Raw genomic sequence first — 12,288 nt, 5'->3', positions numbered from 1 at the left:
GATAAATAGGTACCACTCTGGCGGGAAGGTAAACGGCATTTCCATGTGCTGCTCTGGTTCGCCAGAAGTGGCTTAGTCATGCTGGCCACATGACCTGGAAGTTGTATGCCAGCTTCCTCAGCCAGTAAAGCGAGATGAGCGCCGCAACCCCAGAGTCGGCCACGACTGGACCTAATGGTCAGGGGTCCGTTTACCTTTACCTATAAGCTGCATTAGATTCCATACAAGCCCTGGGCTTTGCAGGTGCTGCTGATCAGTGGTGCCTCCAAACCCCCTTTTGACCTAGCCATGTCTTCACTCCCCTCCCATCCTAGAAAGCTGCTGCCAGCACTGTGCCAAGATGACCTAACGGTCTGACTTGGTGTAAGAGACCTTTGTGCACTCAAACCATGCTGTTTTATTTTGAATAAGAGGCAAGGTGATGCGCTCGTTTAACACCCCACCTGCCCCCCGTAACATTTCTATCCCTGTACAACAATGCATGCTCATTTCTGAGAGACAGCTGCTCTCTCCCTAGTTTCATTGCCACTGTCGTCATGCGTGGCAGATGTAAAACCCAAGGCGGAAGTGTTTCAACAGCAAGATCTGCTCTGGAGACGCTTGGCAAAATGGCTTCTGTGATCGTTTTTAATTATTAAATTAAAACAACAACAATCGGAAGTAAATCACGGGTAGCAACACAGGGCTAGTGGCAGGTTCTCCCTGCGGTTATTTTCATTGCTCTGCACTACAGTGGCTCATGCTAAGGCAGACACAGGCGATGCCAGAGGCTAGAGTGGGAACAAGACTTGTGGAGTGTATACATACCGAATCTCTGTGAAGTCGATGCCTGTCTCTTTGTGTCCTTTTAACTAAGCGGGCCGAGTGTGTGTGTGGACTAGATGGATGGGTGGGTGGGTGATAGAGAGAGAGAGAGGAGGTGATTCCAGCCCTGCCTACTGCTGTCATGAGGCCCACAAGAGACCTGAATAAATGCAGCCCTCGAGGGAGCAAAGAGGTTTCCCACCTCTGCTTTGGTTAGGCAAAGTTAATCCCCCACAAAATTGGCTAACTAGCCATCGTATTTCCGTGTCCCTTCCTGTCTGCTGCTGCAGTACAACCCCCCGACACAAGAATACTCATTTGGCAAGAGCCTAGCCCTAGAAGGCTGCCGGGGGGGGGTGATGGGGGAGATATACTGTGCAAAAATAGATGGTACTGGGGACTATCGGGGTCAGGCACCGAAGGAATGAGCAAGCCAGCTTGAGAGCATGGACGAGAGAGCTTCTCTCAGCAATGCTATCTGGTGGAAAGGATGCACACTAAGGAAGAGGCTGAGACTCTGTGCCCAAAGTTCAGCAAGGCAGCGGGTCAAGGAAGAGATACTGGAACTCGATTCTGTGCAATCGGTAAAACACAGCTTGCAAACGTGGGGGTGGATGCATTCACCAAAGCTGCTATTCCACAGCTGGTGAAGGAGGGAGCTCCCCTTTCCGGTCTGGCAACGGTCCCGTGTGGGTTAGTGTTTTCCAATGACAGGACACACTTCTCTTCCACTGTAGTGATATCAACACGAGAGGCAATAATGAGGATTCTAACATGTGAGGACGTTACAGATGAAGTATCCAAAACAGCAATCAGCTTGAGATGGAAGTATCGGTATGGTGAAGCAGTCAACGTTTGAGACGGGGTGCGGCGATCAATAATGTGGTAGGTTCAGTTAGAGGTGACCAAGGAGGTGTGAGAAGGGAGATCCACACTGCTTGCACTCAGGCCTCTGCTCTCAGCCCGAAGACCCTGAGAATCCTAAAAAAATAAACCCAGATTCACTTACATATTCCAATCTTGTATTCATTAAGACCAAGAGCTTGTGTTAAAGCATGAAAAGTAACCAGCAAGTGTTCAGATTTCTCTCAATACAGCACAGCATGTTAGCCCTGAGAGATGCAATCTGCACCACTTCTGTTGCAGAAGTGATAATTAAGGCACCCCACAGTGATGATTCAGAAGTTAAGAGGGGGAAATCCTTGCCTCACACTTGATTTCCAGCTTACCCAGGGGAACTTCTCAAATGCTACAGCCAGGGGCGCCGACTTATAAAAAATATTGGGGGAGCCCATGAATAATAAATAATGAATAATAAATGAAAGTTCATGAATAATAAATAAGCTCATGAATATGCAAATAAAGTGGCACCGCCTCCTCGTGAGCGAATAGGGGAGAGCGTGCTGCGCCTATTAATCAGCTCCGAAGGAAATTGGGTGGAGCTTTTGCTCGGGAGGGAGGGCAGGAGGCATGCAGCCCGACCCTGTGCATTTTGGGCTGGGGGAGGGGCGGCGATGGCGCTCTGCTGGAGGGGTGCCCGAGATTATTGGGGGGCGGAGCCCCCCCAAACAAATTTTTGAGGGGGCTCGGGCCCCCTCAGGCCCCATGGAATTGGCGCCTATGGCTACAGCAGCAAATATTTCAGATACATGCACGCTTCCAGATCTGTGACCTGGCTTGCATGTAATGCTAAGCCAAACCATGGCTTGACATGAACATGTGAGCGTGTGGACTCCCAGAGAGAAGAATGCTCCCACTTTGCTCCTCCTCCAGTCCTGCTGCTGTGAGGACAAAGCATGAGCTCAGGTTCGGATGATGCACTAAACCAGGCCATGGTCTACTTCTCAGCAGCAGCATGGCCAAAAGAGCAAAGTGGCCTAGATCTGCTCTCTGGGAGCTTGCATGACTGATGAGCCAAAGTCTGGCTTAGAATTAGGTGCGAACTGAACCACTATGTTTCCTTCTGCACTTAATCCAGACTATATCCCTTCCAGTGCTGATACCAATACCCACGGGAAACTTACACATTCTGACAGGTTATACTTTTCACCTTAGCTGATCTAACTCTCTTTCCCTGCACCTGAATATTTTTTTTGTCCATTTGCAGTGACAGAAGGAGTGAAAATAACCTGCAGCTAATGCTGTTTTGGGAACATAGCAAATGGTGCTCTCACCTGGAAGGAATCCTCACTGGATTTATTCAGGTAGTTCAGTGATGCCGCCCGTTTCATGCTAAAAAAAAGTAAGAAAAAGATGTTTCCATAGCACTGGCTCCAGGCATACTCTTTTCATTCATCTGGGAAGACTCTGGGCAAGAAATCTTGACTAATCTTTTTCCACTCTATGTCAGAGAATATCCCTTTGCCGCATATCAAATTAGATATCAGTGTCCTCAACATGCTGATGATACCCAGCTCTTTGTAACAACTGACTCAGGAGATGCTGTGCAAGCCCTAGCCCAGTGCCTGGACTCAGCAGTGGGCTGGATGAGGGCCAAAAACTGAGTCTTCCAAGATGGAGGCACTATGGGTGAGCGGTTCCTGAGTCTGCTAAACTGGAAATGTTCCTACTTTGGGTGGGGTCAGTCAACTCTGGAAAAGCTAGGTTTGGAGTTTGGGGGGCACTCCTGGATCAATCTCTATCAATAAAGGCTCAACGTGACCTCTGTAGTTAGAGGTGCCCTTTACCAGCTTCCTTTCTCAGATGAAAGGAAGTTTGGAAAATATACTTTTCTCATGTGACATGAAGTGTCTTTCATCAAGGGTAATGCAAGGTGGTAAAGGTAAAGGGACCCCTGACCATTAGGTCCAGTCGTGACCGACTCTGGGGTTGCAGCGCTCATCTCACTTTATTGGCCGAGGGAGCCGGCGTACAGCTTCCGAGTCATGTGGCCAGCATGACTAAGCCAATTCTGGCAAACCAGAGCAGCGTAAAGAAATGCCGTTTACCTTCCCACCGGAGTGGTACCTATTTATCTACTTACACTTTGACGTGCTTTCAAACTGCTAGGTTGGCAGGAGCAGGGACCGAGCAATGGGAGCTCACCCCACCGCAGGGATTCGAACCGCGACCTTTTGATCGGCAAGTCCTAGGCTCTGTGGTTTAGCCCACAGCGCCACCCACGTCCCATGTAAGGTGGTACAGACAATAAAAATGACTGGAGGTGGTTCAGATGAACATTTCCAAGCCTGGGACAAAGTCTCAGCCTTGCATGCTCCCTCCTCATGCACAGTGATTCTCCTTCTCCTCTCCTGAGGCAATCCACAGTTTACCATTCAATCCTAACCAGCAAACTATGGTACAGCCAATTTATTTTTTTTAAAAGGTCTTTAAGAAAGCAGGGTGCAGGTCTAGAGATGGCAGCTAGGTAGATGCAACAGCCACAGCAAGTTTATCTTACCGCAGATTTTTGTTTCCTGCTCTGAGAGCCTTTTACAAAAAAGGGCACAGTACAAATGCTTTAAGCAAACAAATATGCAAGCCTCTTACTTGGTGTTCCTTGGCTCCAGCGGGCCATTCCCCTGCAGTTTCTTGACCAGCATTTCACTGCTTCTCCTGATCACATCCCGAATCTTCCCCAGAGAACCGCTGCGTCGAAGGGCACCAGTGCCATCCTGGACAGGAAGACAACAAATGGCAATCATTGGTGAGATGGCGTGTGAACAGTGACTCGTCCAGAGAGCAGAAGGAAACGGCTCCATGCGATTTGGAGTCAGAACCTAAAGGCAACCTGTGAGTACAGAGGTAGAGGATCTCCCCCTTTTCCTGTCTGGCAACAATAACTGCCAGTATCAAATGGGCTGGTGGCCTACACCAAAACAAGCCTATGTAAATGCACATCAGATTTGGAGGTATTATATACAGTGGAACCTTGGTTCTTAAAGGGCTTAGTTGACAAACAAATCGGCTCTGGAATGCTGAAAACCCGGAGGTAAGTGTTCCGGTTTCCGAACATTTTTCAGAAGTCGAACGTCCAACGTGGCTTCTGCTTGAGTGTAGGAAGCTCCTGCAGCCAATCGGAGGCCGCGCCTTGTTTTTCGAATGGTTTCGGGAGTTGAACAGACTTCCAGAACAGATTAAGTTCGAGAACCAAGGGACATTGTAAAGCAGAGGTAAAGCACTCTAATTCCAATCAGCTCCAGCCAGCACAGACCATAGTCAGGGTTGGCAGGAGTAACAGGGCCACACATTTCCCATCTCTGATTTGAAGAAAAGTGTGGTAGAGGTTTTCTGGGACTGTACCAACTTCAGGTTGCAATTGGGGGCTGCACATGTGAACACTTCCCCGTGAAAGGGGAGAAAACTAGTAAAAGATCTGGCCTGTTCTTTGCCTTCACATCCTATTCTATGTTTCCATCCGCTGGGGGATAAATTGATTTCCCCACCAGCAGCCTGTACAGCACAGTCCCAAAAAAGTTGGGTGTGTAAAACTGAACTTCACTTGCATACTGAAGAATACACTCTTTTTAAGAGAGTTCCTTCTTCTCAACAGACAAATGCATCATTTGCACACAACAGAGGCTGGCATATGCTCTCGCTGCCAAGAATCCACGCCTAGATAAACACAAACAATGGGCATGGCCCACATATAGGCCTGGGAACAAACGGAAAAGCAGTGTGTGTCTTGTGCGTGAGTGAGAGACATTTATTGAAGTTATGGCTGAGTTGCAAAAATTAACATGGGCATTGTTTGCCGTGACCACCCAGCTACCGCAGCATCACTAAGTCCTCACAGCCATGCATATCCGCTGTGTGAGCAAGAAATTACGCCCACCGCTGCTCTCAATTTCTCCCATGCAAAACAGATTCAGTGATGGGAACGGTCACCAAAATAAATGTTACCTAGAAGGCCTTATTCTGGAATGGTATGTTACTTAAAACAGAATTGTTGTTACGGCTGTTACAATTTACTACCTGCCCTTCAGCCTAACACGTCCCGGGGCAGGTTACAATTAAAACACACCATTACTATTAAAACACAGTATTACATATACACACAATCACCATATAGACCACATCTCTAATGTGAGCGCTTTGTGCCAGGAACGATGGTTACTCAGAACATCCACACATGTAGAAAAAGGAGCACACACATACACAGAGAGAGGATTTCAAAGACATTGGAGTATAGTAAAGTTTAGATTGTCACATGCTCAGAAGCTGCAGTCCTCCTATGCAGCTAGAACTATGAGGCCACACTCTTGAAGAGGTTGTCATGCAGGAAACAGGTGTGTATTGCACCCTGAAGGAAGACTATCAGAAGAGACACGCTGGAGCACACTAACGGTCTATCTAGTCTGTTTTCCATAAAGGCTAGCCAAATGTTTCCGTGAGGCAGGACACTGTGATTTATTACCATTGGGGGGGGGGGGGGAGAGACTGTTGCCTGCCATTTCCCTTTTACCCTATGGGCAATCAGCACTGTCAGAAACCACACCACCAAGTCATACTTGCTGCATGCAAAGATCCAGGCAAACATCTCTACATTTTCACTCCTGTGTGAGTCAAGTTTACTTTTCTCTTCGGTGAAAGTTTGTGACTCACTGAAATCCAAACTTCAAACCAGATACCCTGGTTCAGCAAGAAGCTGCAGGATATGAATAGCCTTGACTGGTGTGGCCATGTGGCTGGAAGATTCAAGGACGAAGAAACATTTGAACATTTCAGTCTAGTATAGTGTAGTACAGTATAGTATCATTTTATTTATTTGCTTGGTTTGCAGAATATAGATAGACATCTTTTCAAAGTCAAGCACTGCTTGTTGTTGCTTCTGTTTGTATTACTTATCAGTAAAAAATAATAAAAATGCAATAATGCAAAAAGCAATTTTTTATTCTGAATGTGTACCCCAGATAAAAAAGTTTGAGAACCATAGATCTATATCTATTAGTCATGGATATATATATATATATTTCCAAAGGTCTCCTGCCTCTTAATAGTCCCTATTCCGAACTCAATTTCTCTATCCCAAATTAACCCTTGTAATGGTCCTGATTTTCATGTGTTTGTGTCCTTGATTTGCCTGCATATAGTGGTAACTAGAAAATATGTCCATTGTTTGCCAGCTGCCTTGCATGAAAGCAGAATTAATTAGATCTCTTAATGAAGGAGGTTGGGGTTCTAGCCTCATTTTAATGCAAGAGCCTAAATATCAAGCTTGCTTGATGGGGGAGGGAGGGAAGAATTGCAGTTCTTCCCCGCTACCCCCCCCCCAGCTCACAATCCACAGCTCTGGGAACAAAGCCTATGGGAAATGGTACTAAGAGCTTTCTATGTTTAGCCTAGAGGAGAGACAGTTAAGGAGTGACATGATAGCTGTCTCCAAACATCTGAAGATATGTCATGGAGAAGATGGAGAAGGCTTGTTCTCTGTTGCCCAGAGGGCAGGACTGTAACTGGTGGGTTAAAAGTGGATTTCAGCTGAACAGCAGGTGAAAATTCCTAATGGCCTTTTCAACTCCATGACTCCCACTTACAACGCCCCCTCCCTAGCCCTGCTTTGCATCTGTGACATCTGCAAGCACAGAGGGACCACTGTATGCTTCCTGAGTGGTAGAAATGCTGCCACCTGAAATGGGCGACTTGGGAGCCGTTTACACTTTTCACCAGGTCCCTGACAGCACCGCACAAGGGGGCAGTGGGAAATTACAAAGACAGCTCTGAGCCGCCTGGCGCAGAATCTTCCCAGTGATGGGCACCTGTCAGGGCTCGAGGAGAGGTAATTCAAGGAGTGGTGGCTCTTGTGTAGGAAGTCGCCGTTACACAATATGGTCAAACCACTGTATTGTTGCAACTTAGGGCACCGACGTAGGGACGCGGGTGGCACTGTGGCTTAAACCACAGAGCCTAGGACTTGCCGATCAGAAGGTCGTGGTTCAAATCCCCGCGACGGAGTGAGCTCTCGTTGCTCCGTCCCTGCTCCTGCCAACCTAGCAGTTCGAAAGCACGTCAAAGTGCAAGTAGGTAAACAGGTACCACTCCGGCGGGAAGGTAAATGGCATTTCTGTGCGCTGCTCTGGTTCACCAGAAGCGGCTTTGTCATGCTGGCCACATGACCCGGAAGCTGTACGCCTGCTCCCTCGGCCAGTAAAGCGAGATGAGCGCCGCAACCCCAGAGTCTGCCACGACTGGACCTAATGGTCAGGGGTCCCTTTACCTTTACCTAGGGCCCCGACATAATTTAAGAATACTGACCCAAGATGTGCAGAAATAGTTTGCGGTTGCCCTAAGACAGAGGTTGCCAACACAGCGCCCACGGGCGGCAGGGCATCATGTGGCATCTGCAAAAGGCCCCAGTAAATATCCCCTCAAAAATCCACAATGCACTGTTCCTGCTCAGTTCTTGTTTGTACTGCTTTCTCTCCTACAATGAATGTGCCCCCTTAAACATGCCTATGTTACAGGATAGGACATGAACCCTCCCTTCCGTTCTAAGCACAGGAGAGGTGCAAAAAATGTCTGTTATTAGGTATTGGCTGATGCAGGTGCCTTTTCCCCATTGATAGTGAGGGGGAAGATGCCTGCAAAATTCGGTGTACCTGTCTCGGCTCTTCACGTGTGGCAGCCATTTTGTGTTATGCCGCAACCACCATTTTGTGTCTTGTCACAAGCGCACCTGCATGGCAGCCATTTTGCGGAATCTCATTTCTGTTATGTGTTTTTATTTTTGCATTTTTATGCCGTGAACCGTCCTGAGATCTTCGGATGAAGGGAAGTACACAAATTTAACAAATAAAACAAACCAGTTCTCGCAGCACTTTCTCAAATTACCAAACATGTCCAATGGCCCAAAAAGTTTGGCAACCCCCGGCCTAAGTTCTGCTGCAGGTAGGGCATGGAAGAGATGCATGAAGATGCCCTAGCTCACGGATGGGAATCTTCAGGGGCTTCTGAACACCATCCCTGGCCATGCTGGCTGGGACTGATGGGAGTTGACTCAAACATCACCTTGAGGGCCACACATTTTACAACCCTGCTGTAGCTTATAGGGAGGTTCTACAGCACAGTTTATGCCACAGAATGTTTTTTTTTTTCCTGGCTATGGACACCTGCTAGGCTGCATTGCAGATTCTCTGGAAAGCTGGATCTTTCGTTGAGGTCTTCGCCAACTATGTAACTTAGTGTTGTGGGGACATCAACACCTATACATGCCAAAGAAGGTGTTTGTGGGCTGGGTCAGGACTTGATACCACTCATGGGAACTTTTTTGTGAGTATTAACACACACAGCAGCAGGCTATAGTTTGGATAGATGCTGGAAGGTCTGGAAACAAATGGGAGTAGGTGCTGGAGTTGTGAAAAACCAGTTATCTTGATCAGATCCTTACCTTCAGAAGGCAGTGATCTACCAACCCCCCACTCATGTACTTTTCAGCTAAATAGATCTGTTAGTATAAACTGGATTCCAAACTCTGTGGAATATTCCCACAGATTTGGGCATTCCCACTGGCTTTATTGCCCACAGCCATTCACCCAGGCTCCCCCTCCAATTGTTTCAGAAGGGGAAGACCCCTGCTATAGAGAGGGCAAAGGAAGCTCAGGAAAGATGCAACCAGTTTCTTGACTGGCTATGCCACAACAAACAAACCTTTCTTTTCATTGCCATTGTATTTGTACAAAACAGCGTGAATGGGCGCCATGGTTGTACAAGATGAGGTATTGTTTTTTGCTGTAAGTATGCTCCGTGACCATTACTTGTAAGCTCCTGGAGTTTTGTAACATTTCATGTTGGGGCTCAGTTTTGTCCTGATTATTTGGAATTGCTTTCAGTCTTTCTTCTGCAGCTGTGTTTGGCCTTGAGAATACCCATGTATGGCATGGGTACCGTTCATCAGCACATTTAAGGATTTATACACAAGAGCTGATCTTTTCCAGCTTTATAGCCCAAGAGAAGTCAGGTGTTTGTTTTTGCTCACAAGAGTTCCATCTGGCTTTTACATGCAAACCTCTTAAGTACTCGGATTAGAAGCACATAATTTCATTAAATCCTTCCGCAATGTTTGAGCTAGCTGCCATTGTAGCTCACGTTAGCTTCATGTTGATTTTCGTCTCTGCTTTACTGAGCTAACAGTTGTATGCCTCTCGACTCAAAAGTGAGGTCCGCTGGGTTCAAGTGGCTTATACCCAGGTAGCATGCACAGGAACTCTACTGAAAGCTGCAATCCTATGTTCACTTACTTCGGAGCAAGTCCCTTTGAAGTCAATGGCATTTTACTTCTGGGTAGAAGTAGGATTACACTGTGAGGCTACAGAAAAATTGGCCAGGTTTATTATATATTATTTGTAGCCACGTAGCAGGTGGCTTCAAAAGATGATTAGACAAATTCATGGGGGATAAATCTATCAATGGCTACTAGGAGCATTAGCTATGATCTGCCTCCACAGCTGGAGGCAGTAATCCTTCTGAATACCTTGTGTTTGGGTCCTGCTTGCGGGTTTCCCACAGGAATCTGACTGGCCGCTGAGAAACCAGGATGCTAGACTAGATGGGCCATTGGCCTGAATCAAAAGGATGCTCCAGATTTCCTCCTAGGTACCATATGGGTCACTTTATGAGTTGAGCTAAGGGGACCATTTCCATGGGATGGCAAGCCAGCCACATGTTGGCATCAAACAGGAATATGTATTAAGCAGAGAATAAAGAATTGGGATTCATCTGCAAAGGGACAGAATTGAAAGCAGCACAGGAACTTCAGAGCTTCCCACAATTGAAGGTATGTTTAAGCAAAGGTCACGCAGGGATCATTCATACTTACCTTTTGCCTCACATTTTCTAGGCCCAGGAGGTCCACACTATAAAGTGCATGGTCAGAGTCCATTTTTTGTTTTTGCCTTGGCACTTTTACCATGAGAACCCGCTCTTTATCGCCAAAATGGAACAAACGGCAATTCAGGTTTTCCGTGGATTGTTGTTTGCTCCAATTCAGTGGTAAAGAGTATGCATTCGCAGGGAAAGCACTGACCCCTGACCATTAGGTCCAGTCATGACCCACTCTGCGGTTGCGGCGCTCATCTCGCTTTATTGGCCGAGGGAGCCGGCGTACAGCTTCTGGGTCATGTGGCCAGCATGACTAAGCCACTTCTGACGAACCAGATAAGCGCATGGAAACACCGTTTACCTTCCCGCCGGAATGGTACCTATTTATCTACTTGCACTTGGTTGTGCTTTCAAACTGCTAGGTTGTCAGGAGCAGGGACTGAGCAACGGGAGCTCACCCCGTTGTGGGGATTCGAACCGCCAACCTTCTGATCAGCAAGTCCTAGGCTCTGTGGTTTAACCTACAGTGCCACCCGCGTCCCCTTACTTGCCTTAGACCTAATTAAAAACAAAAACAAAGCTGGGCTCTTCTTATGGTCTTTTGATGCCAGCTACTTTTAAAGGTCAACATTATCAGCCTCTGGTTAACTAGAATACTAGATATAAACATAGTAAATAAAATCAAGAATGCTTGTTCTTTAGGCAGGGGCAGTCAAATGTGCTGCACACCCCCAAGATTTTTCCACCATTTCACCTTACAAAATGCAAAAAAATCTACACCCTACCCCCAAATTTAGTGTTTTTGATAGGATATCTCACATATGATGCTTCTCTCATCAATACAACTCCATGGTAGGAAGAACTTTCCTGGTTGAATCCTACCAACAACTTAAGGTCAAAAGAATATACAATCTTACTTCTTTACCCTGCCTTGTGTTTTTAGAAAAGCAGACAAGAAATGCTTTACTGGTGAGCTGATCCAACCTGGTATTCCCATCACGAACATTATTACAAATGAAACTAATATATCCCAGTTCTCCTAAGGGAGGAAGACTCATTCTTTTTTCCCTTGGTGGGCGAAGCGTTTGGGTGACTGAAAACATTTGAGCAGTTTTGCTTTGCTTTATACTCCTCAAATATTTTTACTTTCTTGCGGTGCTGGAGTACAGTGATGCCTAGGAAGGCACAAGGACAGGTAGGGTAAGTGAGAGAGACAATATAGTGCCGGAAAGTGGGAATGAATTCAGGTCCACTGCTGAATTACATGCATGCTGCTGTCCTGCAGCAACGGTTCATATTTTATTATTCCTATAAATGCCTGATGCAGCATTTTCCCTTAGAGGTGCAGATTCTCAGACCCACTGAACCTTAGACTGTATGGGTAAGCAATAATTCTGAACAAAAAAACAACAGGTCTTCTTAAAGCTTTCATTTTTCCCTTCTGTTTGACAGAGTGACTTTATACACGGTGGCTACTGCACAGGGAATAGCAAATCCTTTCCCCTTACTTGCTCCATAATAATCACTCAGTCAGTCACACACACACACACACACACACACACACACACTTCATTCATACTTTACACACATACCTAAGGCCAGTTTGCTGCCTGCTTTCCACAACATAGCATTTGCAGCGTGTAGAAGCCTATAAAGATTTGCCCTTGGAGGAAAGAGACAGCAATTCTCTTAAAAGAGTAAGAAGAGCGGCGGCATGGTGAAAAGAGT

At 46.6% G+C, this 12,288-nt stretch overlaps 1 protein-coding gene across 6 annotated transcripts in view; it reads right to left on the bottom strand.

Moving 5' to 3' along the window:
- Window positions 1-609: 609 nt before the first annotated feature.
- KLC4 (kinesin light chain 4) overlaps window positions 610-12,288 on the bottom strand; it is a 62,066-nt gene continuing 50,387 nt past the window's right edge. For all 6 annotated transcript variants that reach the window (XM_082217596.1, XM_082217592.1, XM_082217597.1 and 3 more), the window contains 3 exons: window positions 4,294-4,418; window positions 2,979-3,036; window positions 610-1,785 (listed from right to left, as the gene is read on the bottom strand). In XM_082217596.1, coding sequence (XP_082073722.1) covers window positions 1,696-1,785; window positions 2,979-3,036; window positions 4,294-4,418 — 273 coding nt within the window. In that variant the 3' untranslated portion in view covers window positions 610-1,695. The remainder of the gene's footprint in view (window positions 1,786-2,978; window positions 3,037-4,293; window positions 4,419-12,288) is intronic.

Source organism: Podarcis vaucheri, assembly GCF_965113315.1.
Source record: "Podarcis vaucheri genome assembly, chromosome: 3".
In the NCBI taxonomy this organism is placed as follows: Eukaryota; Metazoa; Chordata; class Lepidosauria; order Squamata; family Lacertidae; genus Podarcis; species Podarcis vaucheri.
The sequence above is the reverse complement of the archived record's forward strand: the minus strand, read 5'-3'. Positions and strand labels throughout refer to the sequence as shown.